Genomic DNA, 27,669 nt, shown 5'->3' with positions numbered 1-27,669 from the left:
AAAGGCCCTGGGATACCCTCTTGCCTCTAGGATAAAATAATAAATCATTTGTTTGCTTTCAGACATCTTTTATTGTACAGCCCCAATCTACTTTTCTAGATTTAATGCGAATTATTCTATATTCCTGAAAACTGGCTTGCTTGCTATTCCTTGTACACAACATTTACAGAGTCTGTCCCTTATGCCTAGCACATAGTAGGCACTTAACAAATTTGTGTTGGATGAATATTGGTGATGGAATTCATGAAATGAACAGGGGCCAGAGTATCCTAACTTGTGTATAAATTCCCTCTTCTCTACGTCTGTAGCCACTACTTTGGTGCTGGACCTCATCAGTTCATACCTGAACCATTGTAATAGTTTCCTTGGGGATCTCTCTCCATGTCAATCCATCCTCCACACAGCTGCCAAAATAATTTTCTAAATGTCTGACCTCATTATTCCCCACTCCTTCCTTTAATAAATTTCAGTGCTCAAAATTACCTCTTGAATCAAACATAAGATACTCTTTTTGGCATTCAAAGCCTTTTACAACTTGGATTTTTCCTGTTTTTTCATTATTCTTGCAATTTACTCCTCCCAAATACTCTATGTAGCTACACTGGATTTTTTGCTATTCTTTGCATACAATGCTCCATCTCCCAATTCTGTACCTTTGCTCTGGCTGTCCCCTTTCCTTCCTCACCTTCCTGGGTTTCCTGGCTTCCTTCATACCTCAATTAAAACCTCACTTTCTAAGGAGAGACTCTTTCTTGATCTCCATTAATTTTAATTTCTTCCCTCTATTGATTGTTTACAAGTTATCATGTCTATAAATTGTTTGGATGTCATCACTTACATATTGTCTCCTTTAGAACATGACCTTCTTGAAGGCAGAGGTTATTTTTGATATTCTTTGAATCCCCAGTACTTAGCATAGTGACTAACACATTGTAAGAGTTTAAATGTTTGTTGACTTGACTTATTGATTTTTTGGCTTTCTCCATTCTCCATTCATTTCATATAGTAAACTCAAGTAAACATGGAACTATGGAGAGAGGAAAGAAGGGAGCTATGAAATGGCAATCATTGAGTTTGTTTATTTTGTTAATATTATTTCATCTACAAGGACAGCATTGAAGAGACAGGAGAGAAAGAGCAATAAGGGGAGCTAGGATTCTTGGGGAAGGCACATCTGGCATTAGTCTATGGCATTTAAACAAAATGATGGTTCATGGAATCAAAACTTTTTGCATGTTTATATCTAAAAACACGGTTCCTATTGGGCCTTTCATTCTCTATTTCTTCATCTATTTCTTCATCTTCAGCCTTTCGATGGATGTTTTCATAGAGTACTGCACATACACCAGTGAGCCAGGCTGCAACTGTACCCCCGGAGAAGATGCAGAAACCAATCAGAAGCAGGAAGGCATAGTCCTGGCGGTCCAAGTGGGTGAGGCACTTGTATCTGAGTGGGTTTCCCACCATGGTCAAGGGCCACCCTATCATCTCTGCAGGTTCTTTGCAAGTGGCATTTAATTTATCTGTGGGAGAGACACAATGATTAAATTTACTAAGACATATTGCTAATAGGGATCTCAAGTCATTGTTTAGTCATTCCCAGCCTATGGGCTGTGGCCCAAATTGCTAACAGGTAATTGTAATGGTGTCCAAATATACACCAAAAATTGTTATTTTGATTTTTATTTATTTCTAACAAAATATGCATAATTACCCAATATGTTAGAAAAACAGACATATGTTCTATAGAAAGAATAAATAATTTCTTCCAATATATCTATTGCTATTTTCCAAAAAGTTTGTAGTTGTTGGTTGATAGAATACAGCAGACTCATTTAATATACTGAATACATTAGAGCTGTTATGCATTTACATTTATTTTTCAAACAATAGATATTGAGTATAACTAATATCATGTAGCCATCTATAAACACTTTTGACATAAAAAATGATTCCTCATGGTCTAGTCAATTTCATATCTTCAAGCATAGCTGCAGTCAAATGGGTTTATATCTTGTTCTTAAGGCTCATCAAAGAAAGAAGTTTCATACAGAATCAGAGAACCAGGCAATCTATGGCTTGGGTACTTTTGAATGTCACCTGAAGTTGTCCATAAGTTAACACTGAATTTGTAATCAGAAGATGTTGCCCGAGTCTTTAATTGGCCACCATATGTATGAGTTACCATGGGCAAGTCACCACTTCTTTTAAGTAAGTTTCCTTATGTATAATTTAGGATTAATAAAACTTAGTCCTTTTTCCTTGAATGATTGTTATGAGGAAATGGTTTGTTAGCTATAAAACTTTATATAATGTGAGTTAGTACTATTTACATTTTCCTCCTTCTCCTCCATTTTCATTGCCCTTAATTTATGACATTCTTTTCCTTTTCTTTTCCCCTCTACCCATGCTTTACCCTAGTAGGGACACCAAGTGGCTCCCATGGAAAATGCTTAGCTCAGTCAGTGGTCCTCATATAAAAACAACAACAATATTAATAAATTTCATTTATATGTCCCTTAGGATTTTATAGTGTTTCAAACATTGTCTTATTTAATTTTCATAACAGCCTTAGGAAGTAGGTGCTATTATTATTATTATTATTATAGTCACTTTGCAGATGTGGAAACTGAAGCAAACGAGGTTAAGTTATTTATTCATGATGATGCAACTAGTAAATGGCTGAGGCCAAATTTAAATTCAGATCATTTTGACTCCAGGTTCAGCAGTCTACCCACTGTGCAACCTAACTGTCTTGCATAGACTACAGATCTTTTAATTCAAAGTTTCTTAACTTTTTTTTTTTGAACTCTTGGTAGTTTGGTAAAACATATGGATCCCTTCTCAAGATAATGTTTTTAAATTCTTAAAATATGTAGGATTACAAAGGAAACTGATTACATTGACATTGTTATCAAAATATTATCAAAATTAATTCATGGATCTCATGCTAAGACTCCATATTTTAATCTAACCCCTATTTGGCAGATGAGTAAACTAAAACTTAGAGTTAAAATATTCCCCCCGCCCCCCAATGATTTCCCTCTAGTTGAAAGTAGAGCTAGTTCTAGAATCCAGGGTGTCTAAATCAAGGTTCACAAGATTGCAGATTCAGATTGCAGATTCCCAGCCTCTTTCCTAGTGGGTGAATGTACTTATGGTAAATTGCATCCCTCCTCCTTCCTTCCCATCCGTGATATGAAGTTGGAATGTTGTTGTTTTGTTTCTATATAGGCAATTGAGGTTAAGTGACTTGTCCAGCATCACACAGCTAAGAAGTGTTAAGTGCCTGAGGCTGTGTTTGAATTGATCCTCCTGACTCCAGGGCTGGTGTTCTGTCCACTGCAGCATCTAGCTGTCCTTTGAAGTTATAATTTAACACTGAGAATAGTTTTAAAGGGGAAAAGAAATTAGAGAAATGCAAGATAGCCTTAGAATGAGATTGAATATTGAAAGACTCTGAGAGATGATCCAGTCCAATGCCACCATTTCACCAATGACAAAAGTGAGATCTTTGGAGAATGAATTTCTAGATTACAAGCATAGTTCTTGTTATATCATACTACCTCTTTAGGGAGGTACTATTCTCCACCAATGTATAATGAAAGAGAGGAAGGCTGAATTTATACAAGCAATAGCCATTCTCCCCATTCAAAAGCTTTACTTGGTAGTTAATAATGTTCTACCTTTGAATCCCTTTCCTCCTGCTAACACTCATCTCTCTTCAAGCTCCAATCCTGAATTAATCTCCATTCATTTTCTTTGCCTTTGCTTGTTGCTACTGAATGCTTCTGGAAGATCGCACAATTGAGCTGACTGGGACCACTGCAAATCTGTATTCCCATCCATAAAATGAGGGATTGAAATGAATAGGCTCTTACCAACTCCCAATCTACGTTTTTATGTCTCCCCTGCCCACTGGCTCTTTTTAGTCAGTTTTCAAATATGTTGTTGAATTGGGCCATTTACAGCTGCACATTTCTTTTTCTTACTCTCCCGCGGTCGACTATCACATTCCCCACAGTGTCTGTTTTAAATCTCTTTTCTCTTCAAACCACCCACACCACATCTTTTCTCTCCTCAGTAGAGTTTCTCATTTCATACTTTACTGAAAAAAAGTCACTCTTTTTGAGTTCCCTTTTCTAATTCTATATCTTTTATCCTCTAAGTCCCCAATCCTCCTTGCCTCAACTTCCCATTCTTTCTTTTGCCTTAGATCAGAAAAAGAAGATTGTGTTTCTTGCTAAGGCTACTGTCTTTTCTTGTACCTTTGGACCAATTCCCTGTCATGTCCTTTCAGCATTCAGTAGATAGGCTGCTGGATTTGGAGGAAGAGGGATCTTGGCTCTGTCAATCACTACCTATATAATCTAGAAGGATTCATTTATCAGTGCTGTACCTTAGTTTTCTCATCTATAAAATGAGATATTGGAATGAAATGGTCAACTCTCAATCTATGTTTTTATGTCTCACTTACCTACTGGATGTTTTTAATCTGTTTTCAAATATGCCTAGTTTGTTAAATTGACTTTAATGGAGGCAACTATTCCTGTTGTTACCTCCAATTGCCTTGGTGTCTGACCCAAGCCCCTAAGAGCATAACCCATCATATAAGATTAGGAACCTGAATGGCTGATTGCCCTAGTTTTTTTTATGTTATGGTTGACTTTGCAAACTATATTTGTACTCCCTTAGCACTTTTCCCCCCGGTACCTTATGATTTATAATCTTAGTTAGAGATTTCTTCTGTTTAAATATGAAATTTCTTTTGCTGAGTTTTTTTTGTTATTTTACCATTCTGTTCTCAGGAGAGATAGAGAAGGAAAAGTCTTCATTATCTTAATGAGGAATGGGAACGTTGATACACTGTTTCTCTTTCTCCAAAAAACTTGTGAAAATAACCTAATGACTTTATCATATATGATAGTCCTGTTGCATTAACTAAAATAACACCTGAAAAAATTCTTTCTGCTCCGAAAAGTTCTCTAAGAATCAAAGAGCTGGAAAAGACTCTTATTTTGAATTGAATTCTTTATTTTACAGATGAGGAAATAGGTCCATGGAGGAGAGATGAAAAATGTCCAACATAACACAATTAATGATTAGCAGGCAGGGAATTATCACGTGACTTTCTGACTAGAGTATTTCTAGTATGTTGGCTTTCTCTTTGATGAAATAAGCAACTAGAATGATATCAAATCATAAATGCCAAGTTTCATGGATGGTCAAGCTCCAAGAATTGGGTCAAATACCAGCTGATAGATTCGTGATGAATCTTGCTGTATTGACAGGTCCCTCATAAAACAAGTACAGTTAGTTGTTCTAGAAATAGTCTTAAACAGTTTAATGTATTAAAGTTTTAAATTTATTTAATTATTTGATTTAAATAATATATTTAATTTAATTTTAATATTTATTTAATTATAATAATCTCTCAGATATACGGTTCTCATCACTCCTTCTTGGTACCATAGGCAAGTAAGGTTTTCTATTGTATATGCCTACATGTGAGATGTTTCTATTTATACATGCTGATGGTTTAGTAATCATTTAGGGTAAATTGGTAAGCAGATACCTGTGTGTGTGGGAGAGCCACATACATAAAAAGAGACAGAGAGGCAGAGACAGTGAGACAGAGAGAAAGACAGAGATAGAGAGACAGTGACAGAGACATAGAGATAGAGACAGAGACAGAAACTCAGAGAGAGATCAGAAAGAGAAAGAGCGAGGGAGGGAGAGACACAGAGAGGAAGAGACACAGAGAAAAACAGAGAAAGAGATATACACACAGAGCCACAGGGGGGGAGGAAGGAGGGAGGGAAAGAGAAAGGGAGGGAGGAAGAGGGAGAGAAGAAGAAGAAGAAGAAGAAGAAGAAGAAGAAGAAGAAGAAGAAGAAGAGAGAGAGAGAGAGAGAGAGAGAGAGAGAGAGAGAGAGAGAGAGAGAAAGATGCAATCAGACAGACAGATACACACAGTGTTAATGGTTATAGATCTGGGTGGAAAAATAAGGGGATGATGCAATCCAAGAAAATGCTTCATGTGCTATCTGCAGGGAAAGATGAGGATTGAGAAAAGGCAATTAGATTTGGCACTTAAGAGATCCCTGGTATCTATAGAAAGCAGTGTCATTTAAGTGGTGAGGTCAAAAGCCAGGTTGCAGAGGGTTTAGGTGCTAGTGAGAGGAAAAGTAGAGATACATATTGTTAATGGGTTTCTCAGTGATTTTAGCAGAGAAGAGGAAGAGTACTATAGCACAATAGTTAGATGAACAGATAAAAATCAAATGATGGTTTTTGATGCCATCACTGTTAGAGATGTTTTCAGAATCACCAATGATTCCCTAATTGATTGATTCAATCCCTTTCCCCCCTCAGTCCTTATTTTTTTTAGATCTCTTCACTACTTTAGATACGCTATTAGACACTCTTTGGTACTATCTCTTCCCTTAACCACCATGACATTGTACTCTCCTAGTCTTCCTCCTATTATCGCTTTCAGTTCTATTTCCTGACATATTTCCCATAGTTCTGGCTTCCATATTTTTCTTCACAATTTCATGGTCCAATAGTCAGGGCTATTACTTTTCTGAGGATGATTCCCCAAAACTTGTGTTTCTACTTGTAGCTAGCCTTTGTTTAATCAATTGTAAAATCCCCCTGATTCCTATTTTGACACAACTCTTTAATATCTACTCTTTTTTTTTAAAATCCCTGTGACCATCCTCTAGTTAGTTTAGGTGCTTAAAGTGAGGACCACCAAATCTTCCTGATGATCTGGATCCAAATCTAACCTCTGACACCAAATTGTGCTTGGCAAATATTTAATTTCTTTGACTTGGTTTCCTCCTCTGTACAAAGGAGATAATGTCAGGACACATTTACCTTACAGGATTATTGTGAAAAAACTAGAGAATGTTCATAAAGTGTTTTGTTTGCAAACCTTTAGAAATCTTAGCTACTATTATTCTCTTAAATGTTGGAATAGCTTCCTATTTTTTTTTAGGAAACCTGTGATTTAAGGGGAAAGGGAATGCCCAATAAAGGTCAGCACCCGCATTTCAATTTATAGCCTGAGAGACCTGGCCAAATCAATGAGAAGTTAATTGACTTGATGAGGATAATACTGTTAGCATATTTCAAAGGTGAGACTTGAACCCAGTTCTTCCTGATTCCAAAAGCCAGATCTCAATCTATTGTCCTATGAAACTTCTTTTCTGGTCACTGTGACTCCATTTTTTCTCTCTCAATCCATCTGACAACCATAGTCACCATTGTCAGATTAATCTTAATGCTCAATTGTAATTACATCATCCTACTGTTCAAAGTCCTCCAGTACTCTCCCCCATTGCTTCCTGAATAAAGTCTAAACTGAGACTGATATTCAGTCTCTGGTAGTTTGTCCCCAAGTCCTTTTGCAACCTTGCTTCATGATACCACTTTTCACATACTTGACATCTCAGCTAAATTGGAATCACCAGGTTTTTCTGAGCTTTCCTGACTCAGTACAAAGGTTTTTACTGCTTCTTTCCTCCCTCTGTCCCTCTCTACTTCCTTCTCTCCCTCCCTGAAGTTCAGTTCCAATGCTACCTTCACAATGAAGTTTTCCCTATCACCTTCCACGTCACATGATTGCTCTCTCCTCCGAAGTCTCACATAGAACTGGCAAATCTTTCACATTCTACCTTAATTTGTTCTGTTTGTATCAGAGTGATTCTTTACCTGTATTATCATCCATCCTAGACTGTAAATCCTTTAAGATGGAGTGTTATTTTTAGGACAGGATAAAGTTACTCTCTTTATATATCTTTCAATAAGCCAGCATAATGCTTTGTACATTTTGGGGATGAAAAGGAGATGGAGACTTGTGATGTCCTTGTTATATGAACTTAATATAAGAAAACTCCCTCTGATTATGAAAACCGATACATTTCCTATCATTTATAGTCTCTGAGAGTTGTACATTGAGGTATAGAAACACATTCATTTTTATATCATCTCTCAGATACATGGTTTCCCATCATTCCTGCTATAAGTCACTGGCAAGTAAACTTATCTATTGTATATGTTTGGATGTGATATTACTGCACTTATATATAGTGATGTTTTTAGCCAAGAGATTAGTGTTACTTGCTAAGGGCCAGTGTGTATCAGAGGTCAGTCTTGGATCCTGATCTTGACTATGAATTTGAATCTTGTTGAACGTCACCAAATTGCCTCATTATCTATGGAAGAGTTTTGCATAGAGGAGAAGGGGGGGAGGTTTAGATACTTGTTGGACTGAGTTGAATTTTATTAACAGAACTAGGTATGACTACAATCTTAGGAGATATACTAAGCCATGATCATCACAGTAATAATAACTAAGATTTACACAATATTTTGTTTTGCAAATAATTTTATAATTTAACCCTATATAAAATTATAGGCAAGATGTCATAGAAGTCTTGATACAGTTTTAAGCTTGATAGACTAAAACTTGCATAATCTCTTTCTTTTTGAACATTAATAGACAGCTCATTTTATAGATCAGCAAATTAAAACTTAAAGAAATGGTTTGAATGACCTGTCTAAGATCAGTCAGTTACTTAATCATCAGAGTTAGGTGTCAAATCCAGGTTTTCTGACCCCCACCCCACCCAAATCAATGTCCATTTCCCAATACAATGCTGCAGAAAAGAAGTTATGATAGCAATAATAAAAAAGGGTAGTATGGTGTGATTGATAACTGGCCTTGGAGTTAGGAAACCATGGGTTTTAGTCCAGTCCTGGACAAGTTACTTAACCCTTTAGTTTTCCAGATAACTCTCTATTACTTGTAAGTTGGTCGTCTGTATTGGGAAAATGGGAATTAAGATTCTGGATTGCCTTATTTTTATGAAACAGCAGATAAGAAAAAATAAATCCCTTACTTATCCCTTATGCATACTCCACAATAATTTTGGGATTCAAGTGGTGTAGGTTTTTTTATTCCTATTTTAAAGATGAAGAAACTGAGTTTCAGAGATATTGATAATTTCCAGGTCACATAGCTAATAAATAGCATAGGTGGGATTTGAACCAACCATTTGATCCTGAATCAAGATACAGTACTATTTCTCCAATGGAAATTGCCCATGTTATTACCTCAGTTTGGGGTTCTTGGGGATAAGATAGGCTTTTCTATGCCAAATCCTAATACTCCATCTTCCAGTGTTGAAGTACATATATACCAGAGTCATGTTATGACCATCAGTTGTTTTAATCTTAAATATAATATCAGAAACAAGGTTTCTTCTTCTAATCTCTGCTTGTTAAGAACACTTTCTAAGATGTAGACTACTCTGTGTTGACAGGGTGAGTCTGACAGGGTTATCTTTAGAATAGGTTACACATTTAGAGTCTTTTCTTCCTATTGATCTAAGAGGCAATGATGTAATAGAACAAACCAATATAGTGGTTATAGAATGGAAAGACCATTGAATTCATTTAGAAAACATGGGTTCTAATCCCATACTGTTTAACTTTGGGCAAATAACATTTTCTTTGGGCTTCAGTTTCACCATTTATAAAATGAGGAGTCTGAATAAAATAATAATAGTAGATAGCATTTATATATTATTTTAAGGTTTGCAAAGTACTTTAACAAAATACTTTATCCTTACAACAATAATATGAAGTAATACTGTTATTTAATAACATTTAATAATTGAGGAAAGAGGCAAATTTACTACCAGGGTCATACAGTTGGAAGTTTTTGGGATGAGATCTGAATTTAGTTCTTCTTGACTCCAGATCCAACAATCTATTCACTCTGCCACCCTATTGGTTCTCTTATATGATTGATTACTAAGGCACCTTCCTGCTTGGTGTCTTTATCAGGTGAACACTACTGCTGCTGAACTAAATTTGAGTAGAGGCTCTAAAACTATTAAACTAAAAGAATATGGCCAAGTGTTATTTGAACTCTCAAACACAGTTTCAACTATAAAATTGGAATAGTAATGACAAATTATATATTTCATAGGGTATATTATTATCATGAGAAATGTGTTATAAGAATGTAAATTGCTATCATAAAGTAATAGAGTAGCTATATAAAGACATTTTTTTTTTCCAGAATGGATTGAAGGTAGCAGCAGCAATCAAAACTTTTTTTTTCTTGAACTAAAAATGGAATGCTCTACTTCCTACCCTGGAAAATTCACCTCTACCCTCCCTTGTGACCCCATAGTTGAAGTAATAATGCTAGTGTGGGTGAGGAATGGAGAATAGTGAAAAGCTTGGAGATTTTAGGAAATCCATGAGAATTCAATAAGATAAGAAGGGGGAAAATGTGGAAAGGCAGGAACAGCTTAGGGGAATTCATTATCATTGGAGTGACCAAGGTATCTCCATGTTCCCTAAATATATCACTCCACTACCCCCAATTTGACTTTACTTGATTACACTGAAAAGAGTTCTACTAGTTAGAGATTTTTTTTTCTGTTGAACAAATTCTTTTAAAAGTAGATATTTCTGGGATGGTCAAGGGCAATTTGTCATTTATATCACTTTAATTTCTTTATTAGTTTAGTCATTGCTTTCTTGAAGACAGTGGCACTGTGTGAAAGGAAATGTGTGTAGGGAGCCAAGTATGGAAATTTGGAGCATGATGCATTTTGGGGAGGAAGAGAGACCCCAAGATGATATGAAAGCGATGTGGACTTTGGAAAAGAATATAGAAAGGGAGATGATAAAGGAAGAAAAATCATAGGTCATTTCCTTTTAAAATTTTTATTTTGGGCAAGTCCTAGAAGCAAGAAGGGAGTTGGTGATTCTTTCTGTTTCACCCCCATTTCAGCTCTTCTAATGAACTCTTTATTTTTAGCATCCCAAATCAGGTACTACAGTTAGTTCTATAGTTCAACAATGTTATGGACTTAAAAGCCATGTCTGGTCCTAGCCACCTAATTTTATGTACATTCAACATTATGTACATTCAACATCGTTCAAGGTTGAAAGGTATTGTGGGGTAGCATACCATTGAATTAAGTCAGAAGATCTAGATATTTTTAGGATTTAACACTGTAATTTATTGACTAGTGAGTGATCTCAGCTATGTCATTAGATGGCACAATGGATTGAACACAAGGCCAGGAGTCAGAAAGATGACTTCAAATTGAGACTCAGATACTTATAAATAAGTCACTCAATCTCAGTGTGACTCAATTTCCAATTTCCTCAACTTGAAAAGAATGGGAATAATAATAATGTCTATCTCCCAGGGCAAATGTATGATGCAGTGGATAGAGGGCCAGTCCTGGAGTCAGGAATACTCATCTTTTTAGTTCAAACTAATTTAGTTTTAATTCAGACTAATTATTACTTATTAGTCTATGACTCTGGGGAAGTTACTTAAACCTATCTGCCTCAGTTTTCTCATCTATAAAATGACCCAGGGAAGAAATAAAAAAACACCCTTTTCCAATAAAACCCTAAATGGCATCACGAAGAGTTAGAGATGACTGAAAATGATTGAACAATAGCGTCTCATGATTGTTTTAGGGATAAAATGTGATGATAGTTGTAAAGCACTCAGCACAGGGCACATAGTAGGTGCTTGTTTACTTCTTCTTGCCCTTTCTTCTCTGAACTTTAGTTTTTCCATTTGTAAAATGGAGGGGGAAAAAAATCTCCATTTGTTGAGATAATTCAATAAGATAATAGATGTAATGTGAAAAACCTATATAATTTTAAGTATTATTTCTATTGTTAACAATCTCATTTTCATTAGGGGAGCGTGAGCTAAACAAAAAGGACTTTCTTGAAAATTAATAGAGATTCACTTGCCTAATCTGGAAAACCAGATCCTAATGCTTTTTTTCCACTAGACTTTCTACCAGCTGCTTCTATATAAGAAAGTAGGAGCTTGACATTATTCATGCAGAAGAAATAAATTCTGTCTCTACTCTGGACAAGACATTGAAAGGGATGCATAGGTTATGAAACATGGTCCCTGACCTTGAAAGATTTACAATGCAGTATGGAGGATAAAACATACAAATATGCAAATACTTGGAGGATTTGTGATTTCACCATTATAAGGAGTTGCCTGTGTGGAGGGACCCACCCATCAATCCACATTGGAATCCATCTAAGAGAAGCTTCTGGTATCAAAAGGTAAAGTCAAGGATCATGTATTTAGTAAGTATGAGAAAAAGGATCTAAGCCTAGGTTTTCCTGACTTTAAACCCAGCACTCTATTCATTTTGCTATATTTCCGCTATACAAATAACTATAAGAAAAAAGAGAGAAAAAACTCTCTCCCTCCAGAGGAAGTCCATTCTACTGTAGGTTAGTTCTAATTCAGTGATTCTCAAACGTTTTTATCTTAGAATCCCATTACACTCTTAAATATTATTGAGAAACTCAGAACTTTTATTTATGTGGGTTGTATTTTTAATATTTACTAGAAAAATTAAAATGGACAAAATTTTAAAATGCTCACTAAAATTACAGCAATGAACTCATTACAGTTACTAAAAATATCCTTTTTTGGGTGAAAAATGGTTCCTTTTCCAAAACAGAACAATTAATAAGAAGACTAGCACTGCTTTATATATCCTTGCAAATTTTTCTGATGTTTGTCTCAAGAAAAGATAATAACAAAGTAATAATTAATAAAAGAAGTTAGAATCTCATACCTACTTCTTTATTCAATTTATTGTGATATGTTTTTATGAAGGACACTTAGAAAAGTCCGGTCTCATAGATATATAGTTGGGGAAGTGAGGAGTATTTTTTACAGGCAAATAACATTTAAGTGTTATTATCAAAATGGTTTTGACCTTGCAGATTCCCTGAAAGGATCTTGAGAGATCCCCAGGAGTGCTGAGACTACCCTTTAAGAATTGCTGCTCTAATAACTAGGAAGCTTCTCTTTACATCCAGCAAAGTATATACTTCTTTGCAATTTCTACCAATCATTCCTATTTTTGCCTTTGAGGGTCAAGGGAAACAAGTTCTACAAGTTCTTTTTGATGTCTGTCTCGATAAAAGATAATAAAGTAATAATTAATAAAAGAAGTTAGAGTCTCATACCCACTTCTTTATTCAATTTATTGTGATATGTTTATTGTGATAAGTTTTGTATGAAGGACACTTAAAAAAGTCCATCCTCACATAGATATGTAGTTGGGGAAGTGAGGAGCATTTTAACAGACAAATGACATTTTAGTGTTATTATCAAAATGGTTTTGACCTTGCAGACTCCCTGAAAGGATCTTGAGAGATCCCCAGGAGGGCTGAGACTACCCTTTAAGAATTGCTGCTCTAATAACTAGGAAGTTTCTCCTTACATCTACAACATATACTTCTTTGCAATTTCTACCAATCATTCCTATTTGTGCCCTTGAGGGTCAAAGACAACAAGTCTAATTAATCCTTCTTCCAGAAGAAAGCCTTTCAGTACTTGAAATCAGCTATCACATTTCTCCCAAGTCTTCTCTTCTCTTGGCTAAACATCCTCAGTTCCTTCAAATGACTGTCATAATGCAAGGACTTGAGGTCCTTCAGGTCTCATGACTTTCACTCTAGTGATCTTTCCACTACACTTGGAAAAATCAGAATTCCTTAGCTCTGGCTAGTAAATGGAGCATTAGAGCCTGCATTAAGAGACCTAGGGGATGGAAATAACCCACAGTTACTTTATAATGCATGCAGATAACCAGAAAATAGGGAGCTTATTTTGTAAAAAGTCCCAGCAAGGAGCCTGAGACTCCCATGAATGGACCTAATTTTAGATGGAACACTAACTTTTATGTTGTAAATAGTTTTCCCAAGTTTTATAAACTCTGCCTTGCTACATAGATCTGGGAAAACTTTCCAAGTTCTCTCTCTTTCCCTATCTCCTTTCTCTTTCTCATTCCTTAGTTTCCAAGGATCTAGAAATGGAAAAATGGCATAAACTGAAAAGTTTTTTAGAATATACACAGATATGGAATCATATAAGCAGACATACTTTTTATATATGTATATATGTATGTATATATATATGAAAAAATATATACATATGAGAATAATATGTATATAATATATATATATATATATATATGTATTTATCTATAAGCAGACTTATACTTCCTGTATTTTTAGGCGTCCCTGTTGTCAACCTGACTTTTCTGAATATATCATTTCTTCTCATTTAATCTCTATTACTGTTCCATACTGTTCCAATTTCTTAGCTTGACTTTTACAACTCTTTGTTATTGTTCAGTCATTTTCAATTATGGCCCCATTTGGGGGTTTTCTTGGCAAAGATGCTCTAAAAGTTTGCCAGTTTTTTTTCTCCATCTCATTTTATAGATGAGGAACTGAGGTAAACAGGGTTAAGTGACTTGCCCAGGATAACATAACTGAGTGTCTGAGGCTGGATTTGAACTCAAAAAGTCCTACTGATTCCAAGCTCATAGATCTATTCACTTTGCTGCCTTTTAAAACTGTATAATCTGACTTTTATCACTTATCTCACCTAAACTTTTATTATACTCCTCTTTCTCCAACCTTCTGCTCTGTTCCCTTTGTTCTCTAATCTCAAAGCTTGGAATACTTTCTGATTTTTGTCTCTAAGCCTTAATCTTCTGTAAAGCCCTTGGTCTAATGTCACCTTCTCTGTGAAATCTACTGTGAACACCTCAGCTAAGAGTATACTAGTAAAATGTTTAACAACCATATCTCTGAAAAACAAACTTAATATGAATTATTGATAGTTTCTATATTAACTTTTAAAATCTAGACAATAAACAACATATTAAATCAAGCCCTGATTTATAGCATTGAGGATTTCTGAGATATAAATACTATAAAAATTTACCAATTGATTCTTGAGAGTTGATATGAGCTGATTTTAGCACATTCCTGGAAGTATCTATTATTTGAAAGTTTACAAATATTACCTTGATTTGTAATTTTTAAAATATGTCTGATTTGTCTTCCTTACTTCTCACTAGAATGCTTTCTGAGGGCAGAGGAGGAAGGGCAGGGCAATTCTTTTTGAATCCCTGTGGTCTATTTATTTAATACCACAATAATGATGATAGTAATATAAAATATTTATATAGGTTTTAAGTTTTGCAAAATGCTTTACACATACTTTCTCATTTGATCCTCACAACAAGCCTAAGAGGTACATGATATTGTTGTTATTCCCCTTTTATAGATGGGAAACTGAGGCACAGAGGTTAAGTGACTTGCCCAGATTAACAAGTATCTGAGGCCGGATTTGGATTCAGGTCTTTCTGCCTCCAGGTCTAACATTATTTCCACTATGCCACCTAAGCTGTCTATTTTTGAAAGTAACAACTCTCTAAGGTTGGCAAGATGCTTATCAAACAATATTTCTTTTGATCTTCACAATAATCGTATGAGATAGGTGCTATTATTACTTTCATTTTACTCTTTTCCCCTGAGGTAATTGGGGTTAAGTGACTTGCCCAGTGTCACACAGCTAGGAAGTGTTAAGTGACTTCAGGACTGGTGCTCTATCCACTGCACCACCTAGATGCCTCATTACTTTCATTTTATAGACAGGCAAATTGAGATTCAGAGAAGTAATGAGTTGCTCAAGCTAACACAACTAACAAACATGTGAGGCAGGATTCACATTTTGGTCTTCTTAATTCTAAGTCCAGCACAGGATGAAAATCTGATGCCATGACTAACCCTGGATCCATGATGGTCTTTCTCCCTTTTTCTGTTCGCCTTTCTTGGTCACTGGCTGTCTCTTTGTTGGGCCCAAGGCTCTTATTTGTCCCAGTTAAAGCTCCTAGATGCAATTACACACTCCATTAAAGTTTAACCTGAAAGCCTGCAAACGCTTCCTGGGGAAACATAAAACGCTCCCTTTTCTATTTTAAACATGGCCCATTGCTTTCTCACAAGGAGAAAAGCTGCCTGCCGCAGTGCAATGTTAACAAGGGAGTGGATACTGCAATTACCCCAAACACCCTCATAGCGTAAGCAAGGATGCAACCTTTCTAAATACTGGGAACCCTTTGTCTTCTCAGAGATATTCTGATTCCTCACAGAAAATATTAGAACTCAATAATTGCAAAGAGAATCTTTTTTTCCTCTACCACTAAAAGATGCTTTCCTCAATGGTTCATGGTTTCATTTTGGAAGTAGTGAGCCAATGGAGCTAGTATCAAGCAATGGATAGTATGCTGGATTTGGAGTCAGGAAGCCTAGTTTAAATCTAGTCTCAGACACACTAACTGTATGACAGTGGATTATCTGCTTTAGTTTCTTCAACTGCAAAATAAGGATAATAATGGAACCTGCCTTTCAGGTTTGTTGAAAAGAAAAAAAAAATAAGGTATTATTTGTGTGATTAGCACAGTGCCTGATACATAGTGGATACTTAATAAATGCTTATCCCCTTCTCTTTCCCTATGAACAGAGCCCAAACAGTATACTTACAAAGTCTGGATTCAAATCCTGGTTTTTCTATTTGTTAACTGTGTGAACTTGGGCAAAGCACCCAAATTATCTGGGAGTTATTTTTTTTTTTTTTTGGTGAAAGGATGAAGTAGGTGATCTTGGAGGTCTTTCACAACTCGAAAGGTCTATGAGTTTACAAACAGGAGCAGGCTATATTTGAGTAACAGTCCCTGAAGGAGCTGGTGCCCTGTACATACCCTGGCAAATCCACCTGGCTCTTAATCTTTGATTTTCTCTTCACACAGTAGGGAGTATTACTCAGCTGACCAATTGCTGTTTTGTGGAACTGAGCAATGTCTCATCTGTTTTGTTAATTTTGTACGTTTGAGTGGGTAACAATAGCTAGGTTGCAGAGGATTTTACAAATATTTATAAAACATTTTATTCTTCCAACGATCATGGCTAGGAAGTCTTTAATAATTTTCCTATGGTCATTCAGGTAGTTAGTTGCAGTGGCAGGTTTTGAACTTTATACTTCTGATATCAAATCCAACATTCTAACTGCTAGGACAAAGTTAATAATCATGGCACAGTAGATCCACAATGGACATTTCCAAGGGAGAAAAAAAAATGATCCTCACAACAATCCAGAGAGATAGGCCCTATTATTATCACCATTTTACATTTGAGTATACTGAGGCGAACAGAAGTTAAGTGAGTTGCCTAGAATTATATAGCAAGTAAATATCTAAGGTCTGATTTGAATACAGATCTTTCTGATCCCAAACTCAGCATTTTATTCCCTGTGCTATTGCTTTTCTATCTGGATATTGTCACTGAAAAATGTGGAAGGGAGTAAGATCTAAGAATATTGGAAAGGTAAGAAGGTGGCAAGCTAGTAATATTTTTTATAGCCAGAGGTTTTTGTATTTGATTCTAGGACCCACTAGAGTTTATTAAAAGGTATGTGTTTGTGTGTGCTGTATTGTGTGTGTGTGTGTGTGTGTGTGTGTGTGTGTGATAATCAGACCTGTATTTTAGGAAGATCAGGTTAACAGGTGAGTGGAGAATGTATTAGAACAGAGAGAGATGAAGCAGAGAGACCACCTAGCAGGATAAGATGATGAGAATTTTTTGCAATGGAATTGTGGAATTGTTAGGAGGAAAGGAAGGGATGCATATGAAAGATGCTAGGAGGGTAGAGATGACAAGATTGGGAAAAAGATTAGATGTGGGGTAGCTGAATCAGGAGTACCTAAGTTCATAAACAGTTATATTACCTTGAACAAATAACCTCTGTTTGCTTCAGTTTTTTAAACTATAAAATAGGAATAATGATTGCATCTTCCTTGAAGAGTTGCTGTTTAAGATCAAATGAGATATTTGTAAAAAAACAAAAAACAAACAAACAAAAAAAACAAACTGAACACCTAGAACAATACTTGGCAAGTAGTAGGAGATTATTCTTTTCCTTTTTTTCCTTCTTTTTCCACATGGGTATTAAGAACAACTGAGGCCAGAGTTGAGTTTTGGTGACTGGAAGGTTGGACAAAAAAGACAAAAAATAGGGAAATATGGAAGAAGGGGAAACTTTGGAGTGAGAAGAAAGATAATAAGAGTAATTGAACATGTTAACTTTAAGATTTCTATGGTACATTCAGTTTGAGGTGGTAGTTGGCATAAATGGGCCAGGAGGCTGGGAGAGAAAATACTCCTAGACAGGTTGGGAGAGAAATTAGTCCTGAGAGTCATCTGTAATAGAAATGAAAACTTAAACCATGTAAGGTGATGATATTGTCAAGTGAAATGGTACAGAGATGAAAAGAGAAGAGAACTCGGGATAAAGCCTTGGGGAACCTGCCACTATTAGTGGTTATAATATGGATAACTATCTAGCAAAGAGGACAAAGAAGGAGCATTCAGGTAGGAGAAGAATAACTATAGAGTAGTGTCACATGAAAACCTATAGAGAATATCAAGGAGAAGATAACAGTTTCAAAAACTGCTGAGAAGTTCAAGAAGGGTGAGATTGAGAAAGACCATTATAATAAAAAATTATTAACTAAGACATTAAGCATTTAAGAGATAATAACTTTAGTTTAGTAATTTTTGATAGAGCAGTTTTAGTTGAATGATGAGTTTGGAAGTAGACCATAAAATTAAAAAGAGAATGAGAAGAAGGGAAGTGAAGGCCTTAGTTATAGATAGCCTTCTCAAAGAGTTTAGTCATTAAAAGGAGAAGAGAAGCCTGGACAATAACTATTGGGAATGGACATGTCTAGGGAAGTTTTTTTTTTAATAAAAGGGGAGACAATCATATTTGAAGGCAGCTAGGAGAGAACAATTAAAGATTAGTGAGACATCAGGAGTAGTAGAGAATCTGCTAGAGGAGACAAGATAGAATAAGATCACTTGTTTGGAGAAGGACAACTTTTTCACATGAGATAGTTGAAGGAGAAAGTAGTCACAAAAGGCATCCAAGTGAAGTTAGATGAAGAGAAAAGAAGAGAGAGTTTTTTGTTAATGCTTTGAAAAAAGTAAAATAGTAGGCAAAATTTTCAGCTAAGAGGAGAGGAAGGCTATGGTATATTTGAGGAGAGAAGAAGTTTGGAAAAGCCAATGTGATGAGTGAAATAGGGAATTAGGAAAGTGTAAAAGGAATGCCTTGCCACAGTGAGGGCCCAATGAAGATTATGTAACATAAACTTGTAGTAGACTCAGTCATCAAGGTTTCAAGATTTTTTTCCACTTTCATTTAGCAGAATGTGATTAGAATCAAAGGTAGTGGTTAGTGAGAAAACTAACTAATTATTCAAGAAAACCATTTGGCCAGATATAATCTTTGGTAGGATAAAGGGATAAGGGACTCAAAAGAAGAGGACATGCAGTCAGTCAATAGCATTTATGATGTGAATTGCTAGGATTATAAAAGAATCAGTCCTCATATTTGAATAACTCACAGTTTAATGAGAGAGCAAACAAAAATGCATAAACAAGCTATATATAGGATGTGAAGGAAGCCAGAAAAACCAGGAAGGAGAAATGAGGATAGAGAACATTCCAGGCATGGGAGACAGCCAGAGAAAATGCCTGGTGGTGAGAGTTGGAGTTTCTTGTTTATGGAACACTAAGGAGGTCAGTGTCTCTGAATGAAAGAATAGGAGAATGGAAAGATAGGGTAAGAGGTGAGGCTATGAAGCACTTTGGACACGAAAGAGATTTTAATATTTAATCCTGGTGATGACAGGGAGTCACTGGGGTTGAGTGAGGTGTGTGTGTGTGTGTGTGTGTGTGTGTGTATGCTCGTGCATGTTGGTTGGACCAAGATTTTAGGAAAATCACTTTGGCAGAAGAATGAAGGATAAATTGGTATAGGGAGAGACTTTTAGCAAGTTGAACAATGCAAGCTACTGCAATAGACCTGGTATAATAATCCAGTATCAGAGAAGAGAAAAGGGGGCATATTCAAGAAATTTCACAAAGGCAAAATCAAAAGACCATGGCAACAGATTGAATATGGGGATGAGAAATAATGAAGAGTAAAGGTTGACATCTAGAGTGTAAGCCTGGGAAACTGGGAGAATGGTAATTCTCCAGAAGGGAAGTTTGGAAGAGAGAGAGAGGTTTGAGAGAAAAGATGATAAATTCTATTTTGGACATTTTAGTAAACTATGTCTACTACACACACAGTTTGTGATCTGAGAGGAAGTTGGAGGTATGAAGTTGGTAGAGAGTAACTTCTCTGGTTAGGGTTGGATAGGTTGATTTGAGAATCATGAGCACAGAGATAATTAAATACATGGTAGTGGATGAGATCAACATGTAAAGTAAAACGGGTGAGGGGGAAGAGAAGAGATATTAGGATAGAGCCCCATGGGAATTCATCTAGATTAGGATCCATTTAGTCAGGTAGGAAGAGAGACAGGTTTTAAAATATGAGTTTCAAGGAGAAGAGGTTGTCAAAGACTGCAGAAAGGCCGAGATGAATGAAGACTGAAAAAGGCCATTGGATTTGGCTATTAAGTGATCAGTGTAGAATTGAACATATTTACCCAGGTATAAAAATGGAAAGAGAAGTATGTGATCAGTACTGGAGTGATGGCCTGAGGAAGGACTAAGAAGACAAAGAATTGAAGATCATGGTGAAGATAAAGAACAGAATGTGAAGTTGCAAGACAAAGGGAAAGGTAGAAGGACAATAATAAATTATGAAAAGCTAAGAAAATTTTAGAATTCATGAACACAGATATGGTACACTTATGAGTAATGATGGGATCAGATATATGACTATCTCTAAGTGGCTAGCTGTGATGATGAGGTAGAAGAGTAGGTCATGGGAATGAGTAAGTTGAAGAATTAGGAGGTTAGGGTATTTGAGGGAGCATCAATATTGATATCAATAGCTATTTCTATATTTATACCTATATATGTATGTATGTAAGTATCTATCTGTCTGTCTGTTGAAGTCCCTTAGCATGAAGACAGGCAGAAAGAGAAATACTATGAATCAGGTACTGAACTCATTGAGGTAGGAAGGATAATGTCCTAAAGGTCTATAGACAACAGCCATCATAATCTTGATTGACAATAAATACAAATTGGATGAACTTCAAAAAAAAAGAGGTAATTAAATGCTCATGATGGAGGGAGAGCCTGGAAGTGATGGTGGGAGGAAAAAGAACTTTTTCTAGTATCAGTTGGTAACAGTGAATGTGCAAGCCATACTGGAAAAGGAAGCCTGAGAAGGTATGTCATCAAAAGATACCCAAGCCTAAGTGAGTACAGACCCTTGGTTCACCTGCTATGCACCTACAATTGATATTTCATTGTTATTCTGCAGTGCAAAGAAGCTTGGTCTAAGCGTTGGAAGATGTGAGAGTTAGAATCTCAGTTCTGCTTCTTATGTGTAATTGTGAAATTACAAGGTTTCTGAGAGTCTGTCATTGACAAGTGGATCTGAATTCATGATAGATAGATGCTGGAGTCTTATGGGTAGAGTTTAGTTTACAATGTGACAGTGTCCTCTCTGCAATGCAAATGGTTTCTTCTTCATGTGATTTGATTTTTGATCTGGAGAAGATTACTGATTTTCTTTGGTTTTTTTTTTAATTGACTTTTCCTCTGCTGGGGAGCTAAACATATTTTTCTTCACATTGTGTTTGTTTTGGAGAATAACTAACACAAAATTATAATTTATCTTAAATGAGTTCCCATAATGCTTAATGTAAAAATTAACTAATCTAGCTCATCCCAAGAGTATTTATAGATGACATTTATAGGAGAAGATGAAGTTCTTACAGAAGAACAATACATAAACAAAAAATGGAATAGATCAGCTAGCATTATAATAGTTACTACCTTCCCAGGTTGTTGTGAGAATCAAATGAGATAGTAATTGTAAAGCACTTGGCACAATGCCTGGCACATAGTAGGTGTTATATGAAAGATTTAATTATTGTTATTACCAATTTCATTATTAATCTGTTATTATCTATGGCAATGAAAAAGCTCACTTGAATTCTAACATCTTAGTTCTCAGTATGTCATATGGAAAAGTGAAAATGGTATCTAAGAAGATGAAGCTGGAAAAAGCATTAATACCCAACCAAATATATGTGGAAGAAAGGAATGGTAGAGATAGCCTAATTTTGAAAATATTGAGCCATGTATCTTTAAGATAACTGAAAGAGAGTGAGATATAAAACAAATGGGAAAATGCTATTTTAAAAAGGTAATGGGGGGAGTAATAAAACATATGTGCTTTCCAACTTTAAAATCTTTATAAGAATGGCTTATCCACATATCTAGCATATCTTTAAAGGAATTGTATGACAGAAATTGTAGGCTTTTGTAGGTTTTTATAGCCCACTGTATCTTTACATAAAAGGTTAGGTAACACATGATGATGTTGTGTCTATTTAGTATAAAAAGTATTAGCATTATTAGAAAATAAATATATCCCTCATTTGTCAATCTTCTCACGCATGTTAAGACTGAAAAATATTTCTGGATAAATTCAGCTACAGATATAATTTTTAAAATGGCAATTAGCCCTTAAGTATGGCTATATTTTACCTCCCACAAGGAACTGCTTAATTTTATATATCTGGAGCAGCTTGGGAGAAGTGAAGCAAGCATAAAATTGGGATCAGTGGTACCTGAAAGACAATAAAGGATCTCAGTCTTGAGTACAATGATCTTTAGGATCACCAGGAGGTAGAAAAGAATCAATGATCCATGGTAGAGGTGTCCTTAATAGACAGAAAATTTTAAGGAGAATATATAAAAATAGGGTAGGAAAGCGAAGAGTCTTACAATTTCCAGTTATAGTAATGAATGTTGTCCGACTGCAGCCAGTAGAATTATATGCAGCACTTTCCTAACCAGATAGCTTGAAGCTTGCCAAATGAACTACTTTATCAGTAGTAAAGACATTCTGACTTACTAGGTTACAAATCAAGGGTACATAAATCTGTAAATATCAGATCATGCAAATACTTCTTGTGGAAATCTTTACTCCAATAGTGATATCAGAAAGGTCCCATGTGAATGTTGTTGAGTCCTTATGGGGGCTTTCTCCAACTGCATAAAATTTAAGCATTTAATATTTCACAATATATTTAATAAAAGTTCCTTTTGCTACCTTGTCATGGCTTTCATTGTCCTGGTTCTTCCATGATTCAAACCCAGGCTATTGGTGGATTTGCATAGCCATGACAGGATCATGGTCCCCAGGCTGAGGCCATGCTGTTGTCTGGAGTGAAAAGAGGAAAAGAGCAAAGAGAGTTTCTTTATAAATGAAAAATCAAAGATATACCAAGCAGTCATTTAATAGTATGGTCTGTCTGCTTGTGCACAAAATCTTTTTGTATTTCCATGTGGTATTCCCATGGTCAAGAGCGAGTTTATTTTATAGACCGAATAAGAGTAATTTGTCACCCCACAGACAAGAATAGCCAGTGTTGTGTAGGACTCTGGAACAGAGATTGGAGGAAGTTTGGAACAGAAGTCAGGAGAGGATCTGGGATGGGACCTAATGTGTCCTTTATCAACTGAATGAGTTACCCTAGGAAATGCTAGTGGAAGACAATCCTACAGGATTGATTTCACTTTCAACATGGCCTAAAATGGAAGAATTGGGACTGGAGAGTGGAAGGTGGGCAGAAAATAGGACAGAAGGGAATATATGATAATTGCCTAGCTTACTGAGCTCTAATGCTCTAGGGAGCATTCATTTCAAGCAGAGGATAAAGACAGATAATTGTAGAAAGATGCTGGGAGTTGGAAGGATCAATCCCTCAAACCTAAATAGTGGTATAGAATACTATGAGTTGGATAACTCGAAACTTTGGGAAGGATTCACTATTTGGCAAAACCTTTTGGGAAAACTGAACAGCAGTCTGTCAGAAATTAGGTTTAGACCATCACTTTATACTATATATCAATATAAGCTTGCAAATGTATATATGACTTAGGTTAAAAAAAGGTTATATTATAATCAAATTAGAGAAGTGAGGGAGAAATTATCTTTCAGATCTATGGACAAGTGATAGGCTCATTTAGCATAAAATAGACAATTTTGATTATATAAAACTAAAAAGTTTCTGCCTAAACAAGTTTGATGTCATTAAAATGAGAAAGGAAACATGTAAATGGAGGGAAATCTTTGCAGCTAAGTTTTTCTGAAAAAGGTCTCATACTCCAACATATAAAGAACTGATATTTTCAAAAATTTTCTGAATGGGTAAATAATCATATCATATGAAGAGGCAGTTTTCAAAGAAAGAAATCCAAGCTATTGAAAACCATAAGAAGACATGTTTAAATCTCTAGTAATTAGAGAAATACAAATCAAAGCAACTTTAGCATTCAACCTCATACTTATGAGACTGGCAAAGATGATGAGGAAAATGACAAATATTGGAGAGGCCACAGGAAAACAGTACATAGTTGCTGAAGTTGTCAATCGGTTTAGCCATTCTGGAAAGCAATTTGGAGCCATGTCTCCAAAGATGCTGAACTGAACATACCCTTTGACCCCAGCTATACCACAACTAGTCCTAAACCCTAGAGAAATTAGAGAGGAAAAGGATTTGTTTGGAGCAAAATATAGATAGTGGCTCTTTTTTTAGTAGACTCAAACTGGAAATTATCCAGTTGGGAAATGACTTTATACATTATGGTATATTAATATTATGGGACATTATTACATATAAGAAATGACAAAATGGAAACTAAAAAGACCTCCATGAATTTATGCAGGGCAAAATGAGCAGAATCTGAAGAATAATTTATATAGAGAGACAAGAAAATTTTAGAGAACAAGTCTCTAAAGCCTTTAAAAGACTTTATCATTCTAATCAATGATAAACAATGAGAGTAGAAGACTGAAGATGAAAAATGCCATTCACCTCCTGTTAGAAAGGTGATGAACATAACAATTGATATGGAGGCCAATTTTTCAGAATGGCCAATGTGGAAACCTGTTTTACTATGCTATGCATATTTATAGTAAGTTTTCTTTTTTTCCCCTGGTAATCATTATTCAATGCATAGTAATAAGATGTAGAGATTACAAATCAATAAATTTATTATTTTTGTAAGAGTGAAAATGTTGCTTTGAGAGCTGAGAAGAGAGGGTAAAGATGGTGAACAGGTAGATATTAGAGTGAAAGAATTTCTTTGAGGTCATCCTCAGACCAGCAGGACCATCCAAGATTATATCTCAGCTGAATATGGCTGTTGGGGAGCATAAAGTGAGGATATCAATTTGGTCCTCTTTATCTCTACTGGAAATGTTATGGCTGGGAGAGAATTGGGGGATCCTTACAGTAGCCTTCTTAAGAACACCTTGACCACTATAGTTATTTTTTCTCTTTGCCGAATTTTGCTCTCAGACTTTCTAGCAGGGCCAAAGCTAGATCAGAAATGCTGCTGTATTTATTTGGGGAGAAGACCTTCCATTTATTTCCTTCTCTCCAGGTTATCCATTTGAGCTCTTGGAAACTGAGGAAGATAATAGATGCTGGCTGTGCTTACAGAGATAGCCTGCAGAGTCAAAGTTGAAGGCCATTTCACAAAATCACCTTCTGTTCCTGAAATCCAACTTGCTGGAAAGTCACTGCTGTTAGTGGTACTCATATAACTACGCCAAAATTTCCTCCTGACCAGACTTTTGTTCAGAGTAACAACTCTCAATAGGGGGATAGGGAATTTGTAGAAGACTTTACTTGGGGGGGGGAGCAATGGAAGACCTCTTTAAGTTTCCTCCTAGAATTCTAGCTAGTGGAATTATATATAATGCCTGCATAGTCAACCTAGCCAGGTGAACTTCTTTATTTGTAACTGCTAGTCATAGTGTGATTCCTGGCACTTTCTTAGTTATATACATGGGGTGGTCTGCAGAAATCAACCTAATTAGACTGGTGGAAGCTTTCATCTACATGTGTACTGTCAAACTTAGAAAGGATTGATACATAAAGATCACTGTGGGCAGCATATTGACTTAATTTTAAGATGTAACATCTGTGTTTTACTGGATTTTTATTTTGTTAAATAGCTCCCAGTTACATCTTAATCTGGTTCAAGCTGCAGTTAGAAGTATTGTAGGCTGCATGTAGCCTGTGGGCTGCATGTTTGACACATTTGATCTAGTGATGATGTAACATTCCCTTGTTCCTCTAGATGTTTGGTAAGATTTTTACTGGAGCTCTCCCAATGCTAGAAACTTGTTTCTTCATTTATTCTTTGTTCCTTATCACTATTAACAGAACTACTTTTTTTTTGGTTGCTACATTGTTATTCTTATTATTCTAGTGCTCCCATGATTTGAACCCAGGTTGTTCATGGGCCACAGAACCCTCCTATCCTGGAATCTAGTTTATACTTAGTTTTTGGTCACTGCTCTGATTGCGCAGTGCAGGATTTCTAGGCTATCCCATGCACTAGAGAAATATAACAACCTTTTTTTTCCCAGGTGTGTGTGTGTGTGTGTGTGTGTGTGTGTGTGTGTGTGTGTGAGAGAGAGAGAGAGAGAGAGAGAGAGAGAGAGAGAGAGAGAGAGAGAGAACTAAGTCTCTGAAACCCTAAGGTTTAAACAACAATTTTGTGAGGCAGTATACAGTGAATGGAATGCTGAATTTGAAGTCACAAAACTTGAGTTCAAATCCCAGCTCTGATACTTAACTGATCTTGTGACTGGGGGCTACCCCCCTCTTGATCTTAGTTTCCCCATCTACCAAATGACAAGGATTAGATGATTTCTAAGTCTCTTTCAATTCTAGATCTTAACTAGATCCTGACACTAAGAAGCAAATATGAAAAGAAAGAGGCCCATTTACAGTTGTGGAAGGTGTCCTGTGCAAAGTCCAGCAGGAAGAGAAGTTCTCTCTAGATGATAAGATCTAGTTTGTGTCTGTTTGCTGATGATATTGTACTGATTGCATTAAGTCTAAGATTATTATAAGACTGTTTCAATGAAATACAAGATCATTCAAAAGCATCCAGCAAAAAAAAAAAAAATTCACAGAGAAAAAACACATGGATGAAAAATGGCTATCCCAGTACGATGAACAATCCATTGAGTCAGCCTATCAGTTCTATCTTGATCATACAATGCACTTCAAATTAATAATGAGCTAAATCTAGAAATGAATCAGAAGAAGAGAGGAAGCTGGTTATGTCTGGGTAACTAATTGCATAGGACAGCTAAGTGGTGCAGTGAATTGAATCAGGAAGAGCAGGTTCCTAATGGAATTGTTCAAACAAAAACTAGATGGTATTCTGTCAAAGTTATTATTTCTTTTAAAGTTTTCAATAATAACTTATTTTCCAAATACAGATAAAGATAGTTTTCAACATTCATTTTTGTAAGACTTATATTCCAAATTTTTCCCCTTCCCTCACTTCCTCCTTCTCAAGATAGCAAGTAATCTAAGTTAGATATGTGCAATTCTTTGAAACATTTCCATATTTGTCATGTGTGCAAGAAAAATAAGACAAAGAGGAGAAAAATCTATGAGAAAGAAAATAAACAAAACAAAAAGGTAAAGATCCATATTCACTTGTAGAGGAGATCTGAACTATATGATTTCTGATGTCCCATCAATTCTGAGAGTCTATAAACTCTTTGATAAACAGTTTGATAAAGAAGAGAGATCAGAAAGATCAAGTTGTTTGTTAAGTCAGAGTTGAAAGGAAGTTTGGAAAATGATGAAATTGAGCAGGAATAAAACTGAATATTTCAACATCCAGGGAATGTTAAATCTCCAAGGA

At 35.8% G+C, this 27,669-nt stretch overlaps 1 protein-coding gene across 1 annotated transcript in view; it reads right to left on the bottom strand.

Annotated features, from left to right (window-relative positions):
- Positions 1–1,065: 1,065 nt before the first annotated feature.
- The window catches only part of LRRC52 (leucine rich repeat containing 52), a 42,561-nt gene continuing 15,957 nt past the window's right edge, over positions 1,066–27,669 (bottom strand). Inside the window, exon 2 of the mRNA XM_003767388.3 lies at positions 1,066–1,523. Within this exon, the coding sequence (XP_003767436.1) occupies positions 1,195–1,523 (329 nt within the window). The 3' untranslated portion in view covers positions 1,066–1,194. The remainder of the gene's footprint in view (positions 1,524–27,669) is intronic.

Source organism: Sarcophilus harrisii, chromosome 4, assembly GCF_902635505.1.
Source record: "Sarcophilus harrisii chromosome 4, mSarHar1.11, whole genome shotgun sequence".
In the NCBI taxonomy this organism is placed as follows: Eukaryota; Metazoa; Chordata; class Mammalia; order Dasyuromorphia; family Dasyuridae; genus Sarcophilus; species Sarcophilus harrisii.
Note: the sequence above shows the minus strand (reverse complement) of the source record. Positions and strands in the feature narration are given on the sequence as shown.